General features: G+C 50.4%; 1 protein-coding gene across 1 annotated transcript; it reads right to left on the bottom strand.

Moving 5' to 3' along the window:
- Positions 1–2,508: 2,508 nt before the first annotated feature.
- On the bottom strand, positions 2,509–21,658 carry ETS2 (ETS proto-oncogene 2, transcription factor). The gene is made up of 10 exons (XM_058732020.1): positions 21,430–21,658; positions 17,295–17,366; positions 14,665–14,776; positions 13,221–13,340; positions 12,665–12,865; positions 10,516–10,599; positions 9,343–9,564; positions 7,989–8,252; positions 5,571–5,689; positions 2,509–4,829 (listed from the first exon to the last, which is right to left on the bottom strand). Exons 2-10 carry the CDS (start codon positions 17,364–17,366, stop codon positions 4,614–4,616), a joined length of 1,410 nt encoding a protein of 469 aa, XP_058588003.1. The 5' UTR covers positions 21,430–21,658; the 3' UTR covers positions 2,509–4,613.
- Positions 21,659–22,362: the final 704 nt, after the last annotated feature.

Genomic DNA, 22,362 nt, shown 5'->3' with positions numbered 1-22,362 from the left:
ATACACTACATCCAAAAAAGATTTAGAGAAGAACTTGGGTGGCTTGGCCAGTTAAGTGTTCGACTCTTGGTCTCAGCTTGGGTCATGATCTCGTGGTTTGTGGGTTTGAGCCCCACGCTGGGCTCTGCCCTGATGGCATGGAGCCTGGTTGGGATTCTGTCTCTCCTCTCTGCTCCTCGCCTGCTTGTTCTCTCTCTCTCTCTCTCTCTCTCTCAAGCAAAAAAAGTTAAAAAAAAAAAAAAAGAGAGAATTGGAGTGACATATGGAAAAGGACAAAGAGTGAAGGACGGTAGGAGAAGGACTTTGAGAATATCCATTTCACCTTATTTCCTTATCAGGTAGAACATTAAATAATTCTTTTTGTTTTACATAAAACTGCTCATCTTAACTGGCTATGAAAGGGTAAGATTGGAAGGATGGACCCTGGATCTGGAAGGAGAAAGGAAAATTCTCTTCACCTGATTCCTGGTCACCTTCTGGTCCCTGTTCCACTCCGTTCTGGGTGAGCTGCTCTGCTTTCCAGAACATTTCTCAAAGTGAGGTCCACAGATATCTGTGGGGCTCTGACACCCTTTCAGATACTTTGCAAAGGCAAAGGTGTGTAAAATTGCTGGGGCCTTAGCATTAACTGTCCCAGCCATCACTGCATTCTTCACCACCATGTACTGGTAGGGAAAAAAAAAAAATACCAGTTCCATTTAAAAATGTCCTTGATAAAGGAGTAAAAAGTAATTTTATTAATGAGTGAATACACGTTTTTAACTTCTGGGTAACAGTACACACGAAGAACTGCTGCATGCTAAGGTAGATTGGTTGTCCCGGGAAATGCATCATGCATTTATGTGAGTTGCAAGCTAAACTAACCATTTTATCCATGGACGCCATTTTTACCTGCAAGAACAACTGACATGTTATGTTTATTCAGACTTGGGTATCTGACAGGTATTTCCTCACAAGCAAATGAAATGAGTATGTCATTTCAAAGAAACTTAAGACTATTTGTTGCTAATGATAAAAATTGAACTTTCAAGTGAAAATCTGAATTTCTGAAAATTTACATTGCCACTGTGAGCTTGATAGATTCTCAGTACTTTCCTGGTGAAATTGGTGATGGTGGTAATTAATGTGATTGTTTGATATTAGACATTGAAATGTGTCAACATTTTGAAGCAATATTTTCCAAATGACTAATGTGTGATGTTACAAAATCACCCCTGGGTAAATGATCCACTCAAAGTGCAAGACAGACCAATGGAATTTACTGTAATCATAGGAAAGTTTATTGATATGGTTTCATATTCCAACTGCAGTGAACCTTTAAATAACTTTCATTTGCCAGGTTAGGTTTGGTATAAAATACACACAATTATCCTAAACATCTCCCAAATACTCCTCTGTTCCAATTACGTATCTGTGTGAGACCTGATTTCCTCCAAAATATATTGCAAGAGACAAAATGTAGAAGAAAATATAAGAACCCAGCTCTCCTTTCAACCAGACATCAGAGAAATTTGGAAACATGTAAAACAATGCTCCCTTTGTTTTTTTGGAAAAGTTATTTTCATAACAATGTTATTTTAAAAAGGAATTGCATTGCAAAATTTGTTCTAATTACTAACATGGTGAACACCGATGCCAGTGGTGTTTTGGTAAATGTTTAACAACCAGCTCCCTGAGGGGCCTTGAAGGGAGCCCTGATTTGTAGTGTCCGCTGATTTCCATGGTATAAATGCTCTCATCACGACCACTTTCAAGGTGCCAATATGTCATTGATGCGAAGTTGGGAAGGGACCTGCTCTCTCTCTAGCCTGTGGTGAGGGGGATCCAGCACATCACTGATTATAACCCACCTCTTTGTTGGCATCCTAACTTGTGTTTTTAGCTTATTGAGAGAGAGGAGAGAGAGAGAGAGAGAGAGAGAGAGAGAGAGAATACCAAGTAGGCTCCGTGCTGTCAGCACGCTGGGTTCGATCTCACAAACCCACGAGATCATGACCTGAGCCACAATCAAGAGTGAGATACTTAACAGACTGAGCCACCCAGGTGCCCTATCCTAATTCTGCAGTGTGTTTGAGAACAGGTGTCCCAGGATCATCACCCCAACCTCAGTCAGCTCAGCAATGTCAGGCACCCTGGAGGAAGTTTTGGAGACTGAAGTTCTTATGTTCCTCACATCAACATCCTACCATCCCTTGTGTTCCCTCTGCCGACCCCTTGGCAAAGACAAGACACCTGTGTCTTTCCATTCTAACCCCTTCTTAAAAGAATTTTTTTTTTTTTTTTGCTTTAAGCAAACACTTTCTCGGGATTCCGTCAGGAAGAGCTCACAGGTGGCTGCAATTTGGTCATGATTTACTAGGTGACCTGTGTGTAAAACCGGTTAAATGGACTTGTGACTCTCAATAGACGGAAAGCTGCTGAGAGGACAATGGATCAGAGCTCAATATCATACCACCTCCCCTCATCCCCTGTTGGGGTGGGAAGAATGAGGACCCTTACCAGGAGGCATATATATAAACAAAATACTTTATTATTTGCAAGAGAAAAGGCCAGATTACAAAATCTTTATACTTCAGTTCTGTGCATGACCACACCAAAGGTTTATGATGGACTTTGGTTTCTGTAACTTAGGTTGAACCACATGAAACTGCCAACTTTGTAAGTTTCTAAAAAAGTCAAATATTGGCAATTTCATGTGGTTCAACCCCATTTAAAATGAGCCAAGGGCTAAGATCCCCTTTGGCAGAAAGACATTCCCGGTCACATGTCTGTTGATGTTATAAACAGATGTCTGAGTGATAAACATGTCCCGCTGAGAGAAAAACATCCTGTGCTTAAAGACACTGGAAACGGTCTTGGGTAGGTACTGAGACAGAGTCCCCAGCTCTGGTGTTGCTGTTCCCAGCTGCTCCCCGCACCCAGTTTCGTGGTCTCAATACATAGATGGACTCCTCTCCGGGGACGTCAGCCACTCCTCTGAGTGGCCTCTCACATTGCGAGCGAAGTCGGTGAGCCTCCGAAACCAGGTCGACTCGATCATTTACAAGCGTCCTGACTGCACGCGGACCCAGGCGGTCCTTCGAAACAACCACGGGAGTCTCCCGTCGGGCGCAAAACATTTCTGCAAGTCGACCCCTCCAAAGGATTCTCTCTCCCGTTTTCTGTGCCCTCTCGTTGCCTCTGGGCATTCAGCTTCCACGAAAATAGGAACAAAGACCCGTGTCGCTGCGGGCACTGAGCAGAAAGGAACAGCATCGTGCGTGTCCAGACAGCCCACGACCCGACAGGTGAGCCAGGCCAGGGAAAAAATTCGAGTTTCGTTCATGACCAAGAGACTTCGTGAAGGTCCCCCTCCCCTCCCCCCCACCGGCCCCAACCTTCAGCTCTGTACAATACGTTTAACTTTACATGGAGTGCAGATAAAAATAAAGCTTTCTTACAAATTGCATTTTTTCCAGTGAATTATTTCTGCAGTAAAAATAGCTGCTACATAAATCCTTCCTGATCTCTGAAAAGGAGCCACATATTTCCAAAAATAGCATTCTTATTTTAATCATACAGAATAATTTGGGGCGCGGAGGTGGACCATGGGAAGGGAATGGCTGGTCAGGGGACGTTAGTCGTCGGGGAAACACGGTCGAACTAAAAAATAAAAGAAGGTTTGCGTATCAACTGGTTTAAAGGCATGCACAGAAATGGAAAACATATGCCATTCGTCAAGAAAAATACTGCTCTATAGCTTTCACGTTACAATTAAGGAGAAAGCGGAGGCTACATGTGCCTCCAGATAATAACATTAAGTGTTTTTATAAAAATTCCCAAATGTACAAAGTCCTTGCCGGATGATAATCCGGGCAAAACAAAACAAAAACAAGGGACTGACCCTCTCAGAACTTACACCTGTAGGCATATTGAGTGTAAATAACACACGGCTTTACAACTTCCGCGTCTGGCCGGGCAGACGCGATGTTTGCAGAATGCCGCACGGGCTCTGCGTTCCCGCTCCGCGTACGCTTACGGAATTATTTTAAATTACAATGTACAGTTTTTGTTAAATAGGACCATTAGAGGATTCAGACAGCAATGAGGAGATTACAGTCATATATACACAAACCTGACTCCTGAAACGGCACCACAGTCTCCCTGCACCGCCCCTCCGCCTCTCTGAACCGAACAGAACACCCCTGCCTTTGTGATTCCCGGCTGCCAGAGGCGGAAAGAAACTTACGAGAAACAAACAAACAAAAACAAAAAAACCCAAAATGCGCGTGCCCCAGACAGGCTCGCTCCTTTGAGACTCTCCGAGAGCCAGGGCGTTCCGGTCACACAGCCTGCTCGGGGGTGGGGGGCGGCCAGGGCGGCTTCCCAGTGCTTCTTTGTCGGCCGTTCTAACGCTAAGAGCGTCATCAGCAGCGTGTTCCAAGTCGGCAGGCTCTCCGAGCGAGAAACCGTGCTTCCTGGTGGCGGAAAACCCGCGGTTTCGGAGGGAACAAGGCCACTGCTCCGCGGCGACTCTCCGGGACGCGATCAACACCGCCTGTCAGGGTCCTCGGGGTGGGGGGTGGGGGGGGCCCACGCGGGCGGGGCCGGCTCCGGTCGGGGCCCCGCGGGCCTCAGTCCTCCGTGTCGGGCTGGACGCCCAGGATGGCGTGCAGTTCCTCGGGGGTGAACCCCAGCAGGTGCTGCAGGTCGCACACGAAGCGGTACACGTAGCGCTTGCCCGACGTCTTGTGGATGATGTTCTTGTCGTAATAGTAGCGCAAACCGCGGCTCAGCTTCTCGTAGTTCATCTTGGGCTTGTTTTTCCTCTTCCCCCACCGGCGGGCCACCTGCGGCGGACACGGAGGGAGAGACTTCAACTGGGCAGGTAAAGAAACAGCGGGGGGACCTTCTCTCCCGATGAGGGTGGTCATGCCCGCTTACCCGGAGAGAACCGGGCCAGCCCTCACGAGCCCTGGGGGTGTGTGCTCTGTTTCAGTGCACCTGCCGGGGCACCGTGTCTCTGAGGACGGAGGGAGGGGCCCCCACCCGCCGCACCGCCTCCTGCGGCCTGAAGCCGATGGTTCATGGTCAGGCGGCCCCGACACAAGGGAAACGCTGTGTCCCCCCTCTCCCCCCCGGGGCTCCTATTCCAGGCACCCCAGCCAACAGCTGCCGGGTGTGGTCCCGAGCCACGGGACGGTATGCATTCCTCGGTGCTTCTTTGCACCTTCCTGCTGCCAGAGATCACGGGCCTCTCTAAGGCCCGCAGGGGAGGGTCTCGGATCTGTCCCCGGTCTCCTCTTGCAGAGGGGAAGCCCCGAGGACCAGCACGGGGCTGCGGGGGGAAAAGGCAAACTCCCCACGGCATTTGCGGGTGGTCGGGAGAGACCCTCAGTTTACCGCTTGTGCCTCTATATCAGAGGAGAGAGCAAGACGGAGAAGCCTGCCCGGTGCCCACGTGCACACCCACGGGACACTAGAGCCGCTCTCGTTAGTAGCCGTGGAGGCTGCCGTGTGCCCAGCTGGGCCTAAGGTGAGGAAATCAGGGTTCTGAGCCCAGAGATGGACTTCCCGAGCCCTGGCCGTACCTCATCGGGGTCAGCGAGCTTGAACTCCCATCCGTCCCCGGTCCAGCTGATGAACGGCTGGCAGGACTTGTCCGAGAGTAATTCCAGGAGGAACTGCCACAGCTGAATAGGTCCGCTTCCTGGGGGGGGGAAGGGCGGGTTACACGTTTTTACAGATTTACAGTTCGGCAAGGCTTTCGTCCTCCTAGTGACCTCAGCTGCCCGAGCCATGTGAGACCCACCTCCGGACAGGGGGCCAACATGACGACCCGGTTCAAGGGTGGTGACACTTCAACGGCACCAGGCTAGAGACCGAATAGGGCGTCTTCCTCCCCGCCTCCCACTCCAGAAACAAGGGGTCACTGGGCCCTTAAGGATCGCCGAGTTCGGTCTTCTGGAAAAAAACTCAGGGCCACCGACTCTAGACATGAAAATTCCTCAGCTCGAGGGTGCCCGGCTGGCTCGGTCGGGGGAGCGTGCGACTCTTGACCTCGGGGTTGTGAGTTCGAGCCCCACGGTGGGTGCAGAGATGCCTTAAAATCTTTTCAAAAAGATTCCTCATCCTGTTTAATTGTTCCTTATGTAATAAGTTTCAGGGTTTATTTCTAGAGCCACCCAGCAGGACAGGGGCGGGGGTGGCTGAAGGGGCGTTTCCCCACAGAATGAGGCACGCCATTCATGGAATCCTACGCTGCACCTTCCTGACTAGAATGAGGGTGGGTAAATTGCTTAATCCAGGACTCAGTTTACTCAACAGTGACTTGGGCATCTGGGGTTGTATCCATTGCTTCACCACGTCTGGTGAGGGATGCTTGCTTTTCATATACCTCTCCTGGGTAATATTTAGAACCCCCACCTTGTGAAGAGGGTTATCACTGTATTTTATTTATTTTTTTAAAGTTTACTTATTTTGAGAGAGAGAGAGAGAGAGAGAGAGAGAGAGACAGAGAGACAGAGTGAGTGGGGAAGGGGCAGAGAGAGAGGGAGAAAGAGAATCTGCAGGCTCTGCACTGTCAGCACAGAGCCTGACACAGGGCTCGAACTCACGAACCATGAGATCATGACCTGAGCTGAAACCAAGAGGTGGATGCTTCACCGACTGAGCCACCCAGGCGCCCTGTAACACTCTTTTATTTATTTTTAATGTGGTTTTTTTTTTTTTATTTATTTTTGAGAGTGAGAGCAAAAGCATGAGCGGGAGAGGGCAGAGAGGGAGGGAGACACAGAATCGGAAGCAGCTCCAGGCTCCGAGCTGTCAGCACCGAGATCGACGCGGGGCTCGAACCCACGAACCGTGAGATCATGACCTGAGCCAAAGTCAGAGGCTTAACCGACTGAGCCGCCCAGGCACCCCTGTAACATTGTTTTAAAGAGGAGATGCGCTCAGATGCCAGGTGTCTTGCCCTGAATCACACACCCATCAAAGAGCTGTTCCTCAAGACCCCATGGCCATCATCAATAAGGCTAGAAAACACGAAGGGCAGGAGTTCTGGAAGCAGACACAACCAGGTTACCTATGTGCCTGGAAAGCTGTCTACTTCTGAGCCAACCGCCCCAACCGTAAAGCAGGTTACTGCCCTCACCTGCGCTGGGCTGTCCCAAGGATCGCCAACCCTATTCGTGCCTAGTTAGCCACAAAGAGCTGACGGTTGGCAAATGGTAACGAATCTTAAAATGAAGACCACCATGGCTGTTTATTCTCTCATCAAGCCCATTTCTGTGGACGTTTGGGACGACAGAAAGAAAAAAAGAAAAAAAAAAAAGGATCCCTCTGTATTCTTATTTTAACCTGTGAGTTGTTTTTCCATAGGTATTTTTTTTAATCCAGTGGCTCCATATGGTCAAAATATGAAAAAAAACAACAAAAACACCCACACACATTTAAGGACCTATGAAGCAATGAAAAAAAAAATCTTGGTAATTTTGCTCAAGCACTGGAAATATCTGCTTCCAGAAACAGCCTTAATATTTATCCGTTGCCTAAAATAGCTCTCGCCCAAATCTTAAAAATAAGATGGATTTTAGAAACACGAAAAGGTAAACAGCCCCCGTGTTATTGCAGGCGGGCTCCTGTCCCTCCCTGGGCTGGCTGACGTTCTTTGGAATTCCTGGAGGGGGTGAGTCAGAGCTAAGGCCTCCGCAGGCCCCGTGCATGCGCCCCAGCCGTCTCCCCTGCAGGCCGGCCCTGCACACCCCAGGTGAGGGAGCCGCCCCTGGAAGCGCATCCCCGCCACCGAGCTGGGTGTGCGAAAATCCCTGCAACGCTGGCCGTTTTAGAAATCAGGGATGCGGCCTGCCCGATTCGGGATGACGGCCACGCAGGCAACGCGGGGTGTGAATACAATGTGCTCCAACCAGAAACACCCTGGATAAATAATGCGGCGCTGCGGCCGGGCGGGGCCCGGGGAGGTGACGGGGAGACCCGGGCGATGCGCTCACCTGTGAAGCCGGCCAGCACCGCCGCAGGTATGACTGGTTTGCCCTGCTCCACCGGGTCGCTCCGCTCCTGGATGTAGTCCTTGAAGGACATGGTCGGCTTGTTGAGGCACAGGGACTGGCTGCAGTCATCCTCGAAGCTCTCGAAGGAAGGCACTCGCTGCACGTCCAGCAGCGACGACTGGCTGTTCCAGGACTGCAGCAGCGAGTCTGAGCTCTCGAAGCTGTCCGTGCCGTTCTCGGGGGAGTCACGGTCCCGGGGCTTTCCTGGCAAAGACAACCGGGCACGGACGCTGACTCCTCCGGGGCAGGGGACCGTCCGGTGTTACCGAGCCGCGAGGGACCTCAGGCTGGTCTGGGGCTTTGCAGCAGCATGGACACCAACCCCCCTGGGGACTGCTCACAAAGCTCCTCCACGAGGCACTCGGTCCTGACGACTAATGTGCCATGCAACCTCAGCACCCAGGAGCAGCATGGCTGAACCAAGCACAGCTCTGCAGGATGGAGTATTACACAGCAATGAAAAGGACAACCGGGGCGCCGACTTCGGCTCAGGTCATGATCTCCCAGTTCGTGGGTTCGAGCCCCACCTCGGGCTCTGTGCTGACGGCTCGGAGCCTGGAGCCCGCTTCGGATTCTGGGTCTCCCTCTCTCTCTGCCCCTCCCCCACTCACACTTAAAAAAAAAAGAAAGAAAAGGACAACGGTCTGCCACATCCAACCACATGCATGGGTCTCAGACGCGATGAGGAACAAAAGGCACAAGAAAACAGAGCGCTAGGATTCCATTTATATCAAGCTCATGGGCAGGAAAATCTAATCTATGATGACAGCAGTCAAGACAATGGTTTCCTCTTGCTGTGTGGACGCTACCGATGGAAGGCACGTGACGGGGTCTTCTGGGAGGCTGGAAGCTTCTCTATCTCCATCTGGGTGGCTGTTACTTACTCAGGGGCATATATGTAAACAGTCAGCCGGCAGTACAAGCCGAGATTTGTGCGTTGTACGTGTGCACCTCCATAAAAAGAAATCTGTCATATTCCTACGTTTTCTCCCACATGCAGGAATGTCACATTCCTACGTTTTCTCCCAAAATAGCCCACTGAGTGGAGGAATCCAGCTGCAAGAGCAGAGACCATGCCTTGTTTGCTCAATACCCGCGGTGCCCGGCTCGGAGCGTGAAACATAGCGGGAGTCGATGTTTGCGGAGCCCATCTGTCCCCTGCAGCAGTGCCCGACAGCACTTGGGACACAGAGGGGACCCGTGCCCTCCTCCAAAGGCTGAATCCAGGCCAAGCTGCGTGAGAAGCTCCCCTCACTGTCCGACTGTCTGAATCAAGCCTGGAGCCCTGACTTACCAGAACCGCCAGCGAGAAGGTTCAAGCTGCCGCCTGGGAAGTCCTGACTGACGGGGCAGTAACTGACGCTGACGGTGTTGAGTCGAGACTTGGGGAGCATCTGAAAGTCCTGCTCAGAACCGAGTGCGCTGGGTGCTGAGGATGATGGACACACGTCCAGGAGGCCGCCTTTGGGGTAATTCTGTGTCTGCACGCCATACGCTGCCTGCTCCACGCCAAAGCCTGCGACACAACGATCGGACAGCAGAGTTGTTAGGCAGGAGCGACGTGGTCATCAGAGACCCTCTGTGCCCTCGAACCGAACCAAACACAACCCGTTCTGCGTGCTCTAGCCCTCCACGAAACCGTGGGGGGACGTGGGCTTCGGCAACAGCTCTTCTGAAGCCAGGGAGCCCTTTTCCAAAATTCCCCGGACCGAGATGCGGTGCCTCGATGTCAGCATTTCTACGGCTCTGGTTTATCAAATGCTTTCATCCTGCCTCGGGATCGCAGAGGTCACTGGCTCTTTCAGTTTCTAAGGCTCGGAGGGAGTAAGTGATTTGCCACCCAGCGCATGCCTTGCAAGGGAACATCCCCTCCCTCTGCTGGCTGGGGGGGGGGGGGGGGGGGGGAGGGGCTGGGGGGGGGACCATCTGTAATCCACACTCATCAGTGTCAGTGACCAGAAGGGAAGACCCGAATTCCAGGACACTTCTTTGAACTCCAAAGTTCAGAGCAAATTTAGAATTGCTTTCTACATGCTTCCCGTGCCTGTCACCTCTTACTGGTTACACCAGCTCTGACTACAGCAGTCAGCACCCTTCGCTCTGCCCCTGGGCTGTACGGACTGCCTTAGACGGCACTGGCCAGGCAAAGATCATGCCAGGCACTCAGGCAACGTTAGATTTTCCAGTAGCCACAACAGCAAACTGAAAATAAACAGGTGAAATTAATTTTAACCTTTTATCTGACTCAATATTACCAATTATCGTTGCAGATGTGTATTATTTACCACACGTCTCAACGTGGACCAGCCACGCATCAAGAGCCACGTGTCGTCACCACATGGGGACAGTGCAGGCCTAGACTGTGCGCCAGGGATTTTTATTGATTTTTTTCGTGTGGGTGGAGAGTCCCAATTTAATAGAAAAGCTTGAAACCAAGGTCTTCAGGGCAAGAATCGATTGGACTGACCTAGTGAATTGCTATTAATCCAATGAGGAACAGAGTTGAGGTGTGAATTTTCTTCATACTGATCTTCTGTCTTTTCTTGGTTTTCTGAAAAACAGATACAGGAGGCATAGGATTGCAAATCAAGGTTAAAAACATTTATTCCCCAATTGCTATCATATGGTTATTTTAGAATACCGAAATGCGTTTACACTTCACGTTTTTAAAAATTTTTTTAGCTTCCTGGCTCAGTCGGTTAAGCTTCCGACTTCAGCTCAGGTCATGACCTCACACTCTGAGTTCGAGCCCCGCGTCGGGCTTTGTGCTGATAGCTCAGAGCCTGGAGCCTGCTTCCGATTCTGTGTCTCCCTCTCTCTCCGCCCCTCCCCTGCTCACACTCTGTCTCTGTCTCTCTCTCTCTCAAAAATAAATAAAAAAAAAAAAATTAAAAAAAAATTTTTTTTAAAGATTTTTTTAAATTTATTTTTGATAGAGACAGAGAGTGCGAGCAGGGGAGGGGCAGAGAGAGAGGGGAACAGAGGATCTGACGGGGGCTCTGTGGTGACAGCAGACAGCCCAGTGTGGGACTTGAACTCATAAACTGCGAGATCATGACCTGAGCCAAAGTTGGACGTTCAGCCGACTGAGCCACCCAGGCGCCCCTGTGCTCCACATTTAATCAGACGGTAATCTGTGTCATTTGGTCTTTTTAAAAAACGGGAGACAGCAACACATTTTCTAATAACTAGAGTGAGTTTTCCGCCATGAACGCTGTCACTGGCCAAGCGAAATGTTCTACTGCATCATTTCAAATATCTAGACCGTGAATTTAATTCACCCCTGCCGTCAAGAGGTAGTTAGATATTTATGAAGTTCCATCTGTCCCAGGGGCTGGGAACTTTGAAAAGGAAAAGGTTATTAGCATTCTCTGTGTGTGCTTACTCCCTACAAACACACTGAACCACACACACCCACAAATCCAGACCCACACAGACTCACACCCTGAGTGACGGTAAGACAGGCCCAACCCGCCAGTGAGCAGATTCACCAGAAACTTGTCAAATCAGACTTGTCCAAGTTCAGGAAGGATTTGGGGGTCTTCACAAATAAGCTTCCTTGGCCCCCAGAAGTCACAGCCTAAAAGAAATGGTGGCTGAAACCTAAGGTCTTTCAAAGATCCTGGGTCTGTAAAAGGTGTTGAAACACAGTCTTTAAAATCAAGTGAATGAGGACTATTTCTCTGAACTCTACCAATGAACTGATTTTCTTATATTTATAACTTGATCCTTTCCTATAATTTTTTTTTTCCTTTTAACTAGATGTGTTGTTAACATTGCTGCCAACACTCTTATAAGGTCTAAATCAAGACTTTCTGGGGGGGTCTGGGTGGCTCAGCCGGTTAAGCGTCCGACTTCGATTCGGGTCATGATCTCGCAGTTCACAAGTTCGAGCTCCACGTCGAGGTCTGTGCTGACAGCTCGGAGCCCGGAGCCTGCTTCGGATTCTGTGTGTCCCTGCCTCTCTCCCCCTCCCTTGCTCACGCTCTGCCTCTCTCTCTCTCAAAAATAAACATTAAAAAAAAATTAAAGACTTTCTATCTGATGAGAGTTCTTTTTGTCCAATGGCCAGTTTCTGCAGAACATGTCAGCATGTAAACATATATCAATCACTTCTGCATTTGTTTAAATAGATAAAACCAGAGGAAATTCTCGTTGTTGCATTCCATTGGGTCTTAGGAAAACTTACTGTAAAATTCACGGAGTGTGTCTGAATAAAAGCTCCCTTTCACTCAGGGCAACTTGCTCCTTTGGGTTCTCTAAGATGCGCCCCAGCACCTGGGAATTCTGCTGGCCTCCATATCTGAGCCAACACGCACTCCTCTGACACATGCCGTCTGACCACGGTCAACGAGTTAGTGACTCAGGTCACTGCCTCGTGGCTATGCTCCATTCCACACACACACACACACACACACACACACACACACACACTTCAGTGGATTAAAAACCCTCTAATCACAGCCACACATCTGACTCACTCCGGTGGCATTTTCAGGCACTTTACGTAATTCGGAACCCCAGCCATACGATTACAGAGCACCGCTCCCCCTTCCATCCCTCTTCCCTGCCACGGCTCTCCTCGGCGAGCAGGAGCCAGGACCCCCAGCAGGTACCTTTGATCATCTGCTCCAGATGCTCCCAGAGAATGTCGCCCACAAAGTCAGGTGCCAGCTCCAGAAAACGCTCCTTGCCCAGGTTGCATAACACGTGGCCATTCATGCCGAACCTCTGGAGATTGACGTTGACCAGGCTGAACTCGCTGGTGGCCCAGAGGAGCCACTGGCATACTTGCTGTTCGGTCCACAGCCAGGGGTCTGTCCGGGGGAGGGAAGGACAGACAGACACACACAGGGAGAAAACGGGAGGGAGGCAGTGAGAGCAGCGTCGTTCCTGATCTGCCCGCAAAGTCCAGATGTGTACCAGAGACCGGGCAGAGGGGAAAGACACCCAGTAAACTCTAAGACAGTAACAACGGTGCCGGACTGAGTGTTCGGCCGGTTGAGGGGTTTGAAACCATCGCTGGCTCGGGTTACGCATACCCCCGCCAGCCTGCAAGCTGCTTGGGGAAGAACCAGCCGTCATCCCAAGCAATCCCAAGCAACGACGGTCAGATTCGTTCTTCCAGTACAACCCAGACTCAGAGAAACTACTGGAAAAAGTGGCCCTTACTCTTTGGGATGCCAAGACGGTGCTGCTCCTTCTTGAAGCCGCTGAAGGTAGCTTTTAAGGCTTGACTCATCACGGCCTTGCTGCACGGCGTTAACAGAGGTAACTCACAGCTGGATGCATCTAGAAAGAAACCCCATGGGGACATGAGGACTGGAAGCTGGCACGACCAGATACTGAATTCAGGGGAGAAATCTTGTTAAGTTTTCAGGAAAGAACAATTTTGATCTCAAACCTTGACATAATTCCTTAAGAGAGTATAAATATTATCAAAAATTTGGGCAGGGAGGGGTAGAAATTCAGAAAATATCCTACATCTCACAGCTACTCTTATGAAAATAAAATGCAAGTTTTATTTCATTTTGCAAATTATTTTGCCATTATCCTTAGGTGAAATTTCTATCTAAATCTCTTTTAAAATTTTTAAACAATGAAAGACAGTAGGTGGTTTCGGTCAAGGGTTTTAAGGGACGGTAAACGTATAATTTGCCACTTAAAAGAATTTTTTTAAAGATGTTTATTCATTTTTGAAGGAGAGAGAGACAGAGCCCGACGTGGGGCTCGAACTCACGAGCTGCGAGATCATGACCTGAGCCGAAGTGGGACGCTTAACCGACTGGGCCACCCAGGTGCCCCTGTAAATGTACAATCTGAAGTTACCTCCATTAAAATAAGCAGCAGGCAAAGGGCCTTCTGGTGTAATGCGAACACACAGCATTTAGCCCCCGTCACGTCAGCGCACCTGCAATTTTTACTGAAAACCAATCTTCTCCGGGTTCCCTCAGCAATTTCATGAATGATAAACGACCGCATGATGGTATACTTATGCAGGCATCTGTGTTTTAATTAGTTTTCTGGGCTGTATTTTCCAGCACCTACTTCGTATGACAAAGTAATCTCTGGAATGTTTCCAACGAATAACCCTATCCCAGTAATTGTACAGGCATTATCTGACTGCTGTCCCTTTAAAAACAATAAGCCGTGACGTTAAGAACTACAGAAATAAATACATACGGGCGGGCGGATACTAGCAAGTGTCATTTGTTGCCCCAAGACTCCGGGGTGGGGTGGATGATCTAACTAATGAGGAGACCCCAGACAGAGAAGCCGGGGTGCATTTTAATCATCGGCTTTGCAGGTGCGCCTGGGAGACCGGACCCAGGCTGGCTACAGTGTTGCAAACATCCCAGTGGAAATCTCAGGGGCTCCCCTACAGGTTGGTCCCAGCAGGGCATTTGCTCTGGCTGGGGGGCACCTGGCAGTGGAAGACACCAGAGCCAGCATGTTCATAGTGAGAAAACTGTCTTCTCCCAGGTCCAGAGTCACTGACTTTGCATGCCAAAGACTGAAGACACCAACCGTGGCCGCTTACAAATGGTCGCCTCTTTAGTAACCGAACTAGGGGAGGAAACCAGGCACACTTTGTCAAGTCTGAGTAGCAAATTACCATGAGAAATTGAATCCAAGCCTGTGGGCACTTCCTGGAGTGTCTGCTCTTCATTTAGAGAGGGGAAAACAGCAAATAGGGACCCATCGAAGGTGTCCAAAGCTGGCTGGCGCTGGGAAACAGATGGAAAAGAAAATTGAAATTAATATTTCAACCCATTTAATTACCTGTTTTAAAAGTGGTCCATGGGTAATCGTCCCGACATAGCCTGACAAAACTGGCAATTATAAAGCCACCAATGGACCAGACCACTCAGCGCTCTCAGACCAGACTTACAAGACAGTCAAAGTGATGGGGAGGGTTCCATTTTACTCGGGATCATTTCATTGACCTCGCAGAGTCAGGATAACCCAGGAATTTATTTTTAATGGCTTAATAATTAACTTCAACGAAGAAACGAAGTAAACAAACCTAAAAATAATGGAACTTTGGAAGAACAGGACCGGACGGGACTAAGAGACCCACCTGGTCCAAACACCTGGTCCCTCCACTACATCAGAGGGAAATTCAGTCAGACTGGGCACAAAAGCAAAAACTACCCTCAGTCTGGCAGTTTTAGCTCATTGCCGTTAAAGGGAAGACGAATGACTGAATGAAAACTGAGAAGCAAACAGTGAAATAAATTACTTTATTTGTGGAAGCAGTTATCTTTATGTTTAACCATGAAACACTTTAATTGAAAGTAGGTGTTTTTTTTTTCACTCATCAACTCCAATGGTCCAGAAAATAGTAATAGATATGAAAAAAACACCTTAAGGTTTACTTTTATAAAAGTTAAGGTGTTGAAAAGACCTCTACCCCACATCATCTACTAAGGAGAAAGATTTCCAAAGGAAAAAGGTTTCAAGTTCAACTATCTATAGCTTAGGGGAAAAAGAGAATGGCGACACAGAGAAAGATAAACCCCACACTGTGTCGATCTAAGATAATTTCATCTAACAGTTATGAAAGTAGCCTTTAATGGAAGACTTGTTTATAAGTAACAGATAAAGTCTTGATTCATCACTGCCTGACTTGCTGAGTAACAATGTAAAAGATGGTTATGTTTTTCCAACATACACTGGAAATCCCGTGTTATGTGTAATACAATGAACCATCTGTTGAGTCATCAATTTAAAAAATGTGCAACACATTTACAAATAAAATCGGTTTGTGTGCTTTCTTTCTAGAAATGCGGAACAATGAATGATGCATTACGTAAGAGGGCAGGCAGAAGTTGGACCACAGCCTAAAACACTCAACACAGCGATGTCCCAACGATATGGGAGCCCAGCCCCCCAAAACCTGAGACTCTAATGTCTGACTGCCAGAAACCTAAGGGAATAAACAATCAAGTAAGTTCGAAATCCTCATCTGGATTTATAAACTATACCACAGGACCAATTTCAGTGAAATAGCCAATTAATCTTTTTTTTTTTTTTAATTCCCAGTAACATTTCCCCAGGTGACCAAGAAATGCCTTTCCTTTCCTGGCTGGAAGTTCTTTTTTTAAAGTCAGGAAGCCAAAAGACAATACAAATTCCCACTGAGTGTACCAACACATCAATGTCAGCAACGACTGTTTCTTCTCCGAACCCAGAGATCACATGAGCATCATCAGGTTCTTTTAACGTCTGGAAGAATTTTCCTCTCTAGGGGTGTGGTTTCAAACCTAACACCACGATTTCTTATACAGCCTCTGCCACGTGGAAAACATCTGACCAAATCAAACGAGCAAACTCACTGGCTGGAAGTTTCCTGACCTTCCTAATACGCAAGAAAAGCCCGGGCCCATTTTTGGCCGTCGGGGACTCTCCCGGACAAATCACCTCCTAAGGATACACAAACGATCATGCAACACGACGAAGCTCCATCACCGTATGAAACACTAAGCTTGGTGGAGGCCAATCGAAAAATCCCTGCTTCTACAGGCGTTTACTGCGCGAGACTAAAAAAACAATCAGGTCTCACTGTCACGTTTGAAGAAAGCAAACGGGAAATTATCAGTTTCTGCTACTTCAGAATGTTCCCCAAAGGAACGAAGGTAGAAGCTGCATGGAATTTGGCTCTTAGACACCAGAAAAGCCTCCTTCATCTTTCACCTGTGTTTTGGTTTACGCAGAGAGGCGTACCGTTCTGTGGCCGTGTGGCAGCAGGTTGCCAGCAGCCCGCTGGGCACAGACCCTTCGGAAGGAAGGACCCCCCCCATGGGAGGCGGGCCTTCCTCCTCTCCGCTCTTCCCTGGTCAGTTCTTACACAACCCAGCCCGTGACCCCAGGAAATGCACAGGTGAACAGAACCGCAGTAGAGACAGCTTCTCCAGCGCTGTCCCTCTGAGAATCGCAGGATTTTTCAGCTGGTAGGAGTCTCAGAAATAAACCACAAAGGCCTCACCATCTGCAAATTAAATGGTTTCCTAGCGTGGAAGACAAGCAGAAACAAGCATCAGGATACCCATGTTATAGACTAGAAAACTGAGGTCCAGAGAGACTAAGCAAACAATCCAGAGTCACACAGCCTGTATATTAAAAGGCCGGGGCGAAAGCCAGTCTTCTGGGACCCGGCGCATCGTTTTACGATCCTAGAGATTGAGTTTTCCAATTTTTTTTTTTTTTTTTTAAAACGTTTAAATTAAGACTTAGCTCACTCACCTTGAGTGTCCCTCTGTAACTGTTAGACACAGGGGCTACCTGGTCCATGTTCTTGACTCCAAAATCATTCATCTTAAAAAAAAAAAAAAAAAAAAAAAAAAGGAAAAGAAATAAAGTCAGGGGCAACAAACATCACATTTTTAAGAAGTCTTTACTGGCTAGGTCAATCCTAATTCTGGTGGAGTCTGTCAACGTCTACAGCACAGTCATTCAAAACTGAAGGCCAGCTCTTACTTAAAAGGCCTTTCTCGCAAAGGGTATGCTATTTAAGCAATTAAATAATAATGCTGATTCTCCACCAAATCCACTTAGATTCCAGGCACACAGATGAAGGCACTTTCTGGCTGGCTGGTCAGGGCCTCCCAAGGGAGCCTGGTTCAGGGAGCTGAGCAAGGACTATAGGACAGGTGGGGGTAAGCTGCTTTCCACGGTCATGTCCCCGGGGCAGTCAGCTCCACTTGGGAGCTAAGGGCCAGCCCCCTGCTCCCACACCCAGGCGGCTCCTGGTGGACCCAGACCAGCATGCTGGAAGGAGCCTAGGAGGCTCTTTCTCCTGCCTAAGCTACGAGCGAACACTCCCAGGTAGGACGTAAAAGGTTCCCAGAACCACTGCTTCAGTCCAAAGCCCCGGATCCCTCCAGTATTGTCTACACACACTGAAAACGTGTCTGCTGTGTGTGTAGCTCAGCTGTGTTTCTTCCAGGGGGAGTAATGTTGGGTACGCATCGGTCTTACTGGCTCTGATAATAGTCTGGGCTTTACCAGGCGGACCTGTGCTGACCACTGTGCTATAGCCACCAGCCCTGCGTGGACTGCCAAGTGCTTGGCCCGGCGCTGGGATGGGCTGAGCTGAGCTCTGCATGGCAAACACACAAGATTTCAAAGGTTCTGTAGAAAAAAGTGAAGTATCTCAGTAACGACTGTGGACTGACGGCACGTTTGTATAATATTCTGAAGGTATTCAGTGACTTGGAACATGGAAATTAACTTCATTTACTTGCCTATATTTAATGTGGCTGTTAGAAAATTTATAGTTGCTTACGTGGCCTGCAAGGGGACAGTGATGTAGGCTGAAAACTTATTTGGAGCCCTAACATATAATTGGTGGAGTAAGTTCTATATTAATAGGCGAGAAAGGTACCAAGATCATGCCACCAGAGGGGTAGATAAACATACAGAGCGACTAAAACTCATTTTCAAAGAAGCTGGGTTAGCACCAATAATAGCAACGGGCAAGCCTCACTCACCCCCGCCCCCGCCCCCCAGCTTACAGGCTATGGAACTGAAGGTCTATAGGAAGCTTTACAAGGTACCCCGAATCGTCTCCCCCCACGATCTCCCCGGGGGGTGCTCCCACCTGTTACAACCAGGAACTCTGAGTAATTAAAGTGTTGCGCAATTGATAGGGCTTATTGGAGGTGGAGAGTAGGACATTTCCCCGTGACTACTTTGAGTTTGTACTTTGTTTCCTCTTATGATCAACATTATGGCTAAACCAGACCTCCCAGCTACTAGACACGCACCTGTGCATGAACGCACGCGGACACACACACACACACACACACACACACACACAGACACCCTGGGCTAGAGAGGTAGCGTGGGAGGAGAAGTCTATGCCACAGAGCAGGCAAGAGACACTGGAGAGGGCTGTTAAAACCCTCAGAGTGCGAGTAATTATCATGGTGGCCAGTGGAGGCTGGAAAACATTATCATGGTGGCCAGTGGAGGCTGGAAAACACAGACAATAAATTAATAGTCCTATGGAGGAGAAGGGAGCAGAGGAAGGATTGTCCGGGATCAAACGTGGCCACAGTGGCTCAGAATCTCCACTTAGTGGCTCAGGTGCTCAAGAATCAATATTCCCTACTAATGATCCCTGCACTGACACCATCCTAGTCACAAGAGCCAAGCCCAAGCTGGGGGACCACACATTCTCACTTCACTGAATCTTCCCTAGGTTTCTGAGAGGCGGATGTTGTAACATTTTACAGTGATGTTACATCTTACAGGGCAACCGAGGACCAGAGACCTCCAATGACTTGCCCAGGACCACACAGCTACAGCACGACTACAGTCCAGATCAGTCCTTGGGTGGGTAACCCGAATGATGAGGCCTGGGCCTTTCCCACCACATCACTGTGGAGCCTAGAGAGCATACAAATATTATTAGACCAGGCCCCCTGCTCACTCCTCTTTACCACAGGAAATGCTCCTTCACTCACAGCTTTATGTTATTTATCTGGATAAACTAAATGCTGTTACCTGTCGATTAAATCAACCAACCTCAAACAGAAGACCTAAACGAAAAGACGCCTTAACTGTTACCAATTCTCTCTCCCGGGCCCACTGGGCCAAGCATTTTTTCTAAGTCTCGTTTGCAGACAACTTGCTGACTTTATTGTACATTTTTTTCCCCAGCCTCCAGGGATGGACAGAGAACTGGTATGGAAGGCGATAGAAAAAGCTGGCCTGGTTTGGGGTACAAATATCAGGAGAAAAGGCAGCCTACCATCCCCACAGAAAAAGCTCTGACTACTAGCTACAGAATAGAATTCTTTTGTTGTCCGGCATTTCATCTGTTTTGTAAGAACCACGTAGAATCAAAGTGTCCCTCCAATGGTTTCAGGCAGACACATAACTAATGGAATTCAAATTCGCTTATTTTACTCCACAAGGCTTCTTAAGGTGGCATTAAGGTCAAGTTTCTTCACCTGAATCAATTTCAAATTTAGGTCCCTTTCAGGTTGCCCAATTGATGGCTGCTTTTGAACAAAAAAAGGAAAAAAAAAAAAAGGCAGAAATGGAAGATCTGAGAACAATAAAATTTTAAAACAAAGAGAATTTGCCTAAGGACAGTACCCTTACGGGAACAAGATCAGAGCACAGGTCGGTATTGAGGTAAATTTGAAAAACAAAAGCCAAAACAGACCCATAGGCTACTTTTGAAGGCTGGTTTTGCAGTTTCTTTTGAAAGTTATCAATTTAGAGAGAGAGAGGAATGACTAATCCCAGAAATGAGTGAATATTTCCCTGCAGGGCCCATGGGCTAACTATAACTATACTGTGATATTACTCAGAATTTTAATAAACCTTAACTTGGAGATTTATCTCCCTGATTGGAGGTGGTGTGGACAGGCCGAGGGCGCACGGGCGCTTCCATTGTCCAGGACAAATATAATCTCTTACCGGTGAATTAAAATAAATCACCTCTATGTCCAAAGGGGGGACTGCTCACTTCTTTACTTTCTGAATAAGTAGCACGTCACCTAGCAGTTTAAGCTTACCCCGAAACCGAATACAGGCCAACATCTTAAAAGTCTCCTGGGCTCGAAACCAAAGCAAACAACCCACACACGCACAAACGGCAACCTTTCATTCAAAATCCTTTAAGAACGCGAAAATAAAGGCAGCCCTGCGCACCCACACCCGCGTTTCCGACAGGCTCCCACGCTCGCCTGCCGGCACCGAGGGCCCAGATCCAGAAGTCCCGGGGCGCCCGCGGGGCGCTCGCCCTCCCGGGCGCCTCCCTCGCCCACCGCCCCCGATCGGGCCCCGGAGCGGCGGAGCAGGTGAGCCGGTGCTGGGCACGTTTTCGGGGGCGCGGGGTGGGGGGGGGGGGGAGGCGGGTGCAGCCGCCAGGTGTTTCGGGCGCCCGCGATCCCACCGGGCCCGGTGCGCTCGGGTAAGTCACCCGCAAAGCCGGGCGCGCCGGGGCCGCCCCGACACCCTCCGCTGTGTCCCACTCCCCCCTCACCCTCCGCGAAATCGGCCCGCGGGGGCGCCCTGCGGCAGAAGCCCCCCCACCAGACCCGCGTTTCCTCTTAAAAACAAAAGCAAGTGAAGCAAGCGGGCGCGCCCCGCCCGGCGGCTCGGCCGCCGGGGGCCGCGGCCCAAGTTCGCGGCCGGCTCGGAGCGTCACGGCCGGGCCCACCCGCGCCCTGCCCGGGCCCCCGCGCCCCCCCACCTCCCCGAGCCGCCCCGGCCCCGGGAGCGAGCCCGAAGCCGGGGAGCAGTCGCCGCCCCGCCGCGCCTGGGGATCCGGACCTCGGGGCTACCCGCGCCCCCCGCCCGCGGTCCGGGGCCCCGGGAGAGAAGCCGCGCCGGAGGGCGCTGTCCTGGACCCCGCTCTTACCGCGCCGCTTCGGGCAGGGCCGGCGGCGGCTCGGGGCCGGGCTCCGCGGTGCGCGTCGGACGCGGGCGAGGGCGACGGGGCGGGGGTCCGAGCCGCGGGCACCGGGGCCGGGGGCCGGGACGCTGACCGGACGCGGTCGGGCGGCTCCGGGCGCTCGAGGCTGGGGACGCACTGCGCTCCGTGCCGCCACCGGAGGAAGTAACCGGCCAGTCCCCTTCGCGGCGCGCTCTTCAGAGCCGGGAGGGAGGAGGCAGGAGGGAGGGGGGAGGAGGAGGGGGGAAGACGACAGAGGGGAGGGGAGGGGAGGAGGGAAAAGGGGGAGGGGAAAGAGAGTAGGGGAGGAGACAGGAGGAGAGAGGGGAGGGGAGGAGGCGGGGGGAGGGGCGGAGAGGGAGGAAGAGGGGAGGAGGGAGGGGGAGAAAGGAGGTGTGGGGGAGGGGAGGAAAGGGGTGGGGTGAGGGAGGGGAGCGGAGGAGTGGGAGGGAAGAGGGGAGGGGTGAGGACTCGACGGGAGGGGAGCGGGGGCGGAGCTGGCTCCTTCCGGCTGGGACCTCGCTCCGCGCCCGCTGTCACCCGGCTGCGTCCCTCGCCTGCGGTTCTGGGACCGCGGTGGGCCGGGGACTCGAGCCCGGGGAGGTCAGGGGGAGGGCCTCCCCTTGGAGGATCCGGTTTCCTCCCCTCGTCCCGAGGCCTCCACACCAAGCGTGCCTCTGGAAGTGGGCAGGAGCGGGGTGGTGGCACCGAGGGGCTGCGACACTTGGGTAGTGAGGGACTCACTCAGGCCGCATTCCTGGATCTCCTCCCGGCCTCGGGAAGTCTCATCATTCTGGCACGAAGAGTCTCTAAAAATGCGCCTGAGATGCTACACGTCCGAACTGGGCCCCTGGCTGGGTCGCCGAGTCTGCCCTGCTCCGGGGAGCCCCCAGCCTCCGG

The sequence above is a fragment of the Neofelis nebulosa genome, chromosome 5 (genome assembly GCF_028018385.1).
Source record: "Neofelis nebulosa isolate mNeoNeb1 chromosome 5, mNeoNeb1.pri, whole genome shotgun sequence".
In the NCBI taxonomy this organism is placed as follows: domain Eukaryota; kingdom Metazoa; phylum Chordata; class Mammalia; order Carnivora; family Felidae; genus Neofelis; species Neofelis nebulosa.
This window is presented reverse-complemented; position numbering and strand designations above follow the sequence as displayed.

Excerpts from the sequence above, each read along its gene's own strand:
- ETS2 (XM_058732020.1), bottom strand. The coding sequence starts at position 17,366 with ATGAATGATTTTGGAGTCAAGAACATGGACCAGGTAGCCCCTGTGTCT. Across the intron at positions 13,341-14,664 it reads CTTGGATTCAATTTCTCATG|ATGCATCCAGCTGTGAGTTA; the intron begins GTAATTTGCTAC and ends GTTTCTTTCTAG. Across the intron at positions 10,600-12,664 it reads TCTGGAGCAGATGATCAAAG|AAAACCAAGAAAAGACAGAA; the intron begins GTACCTGCTGGG and ends TCTGTTTTTCAG.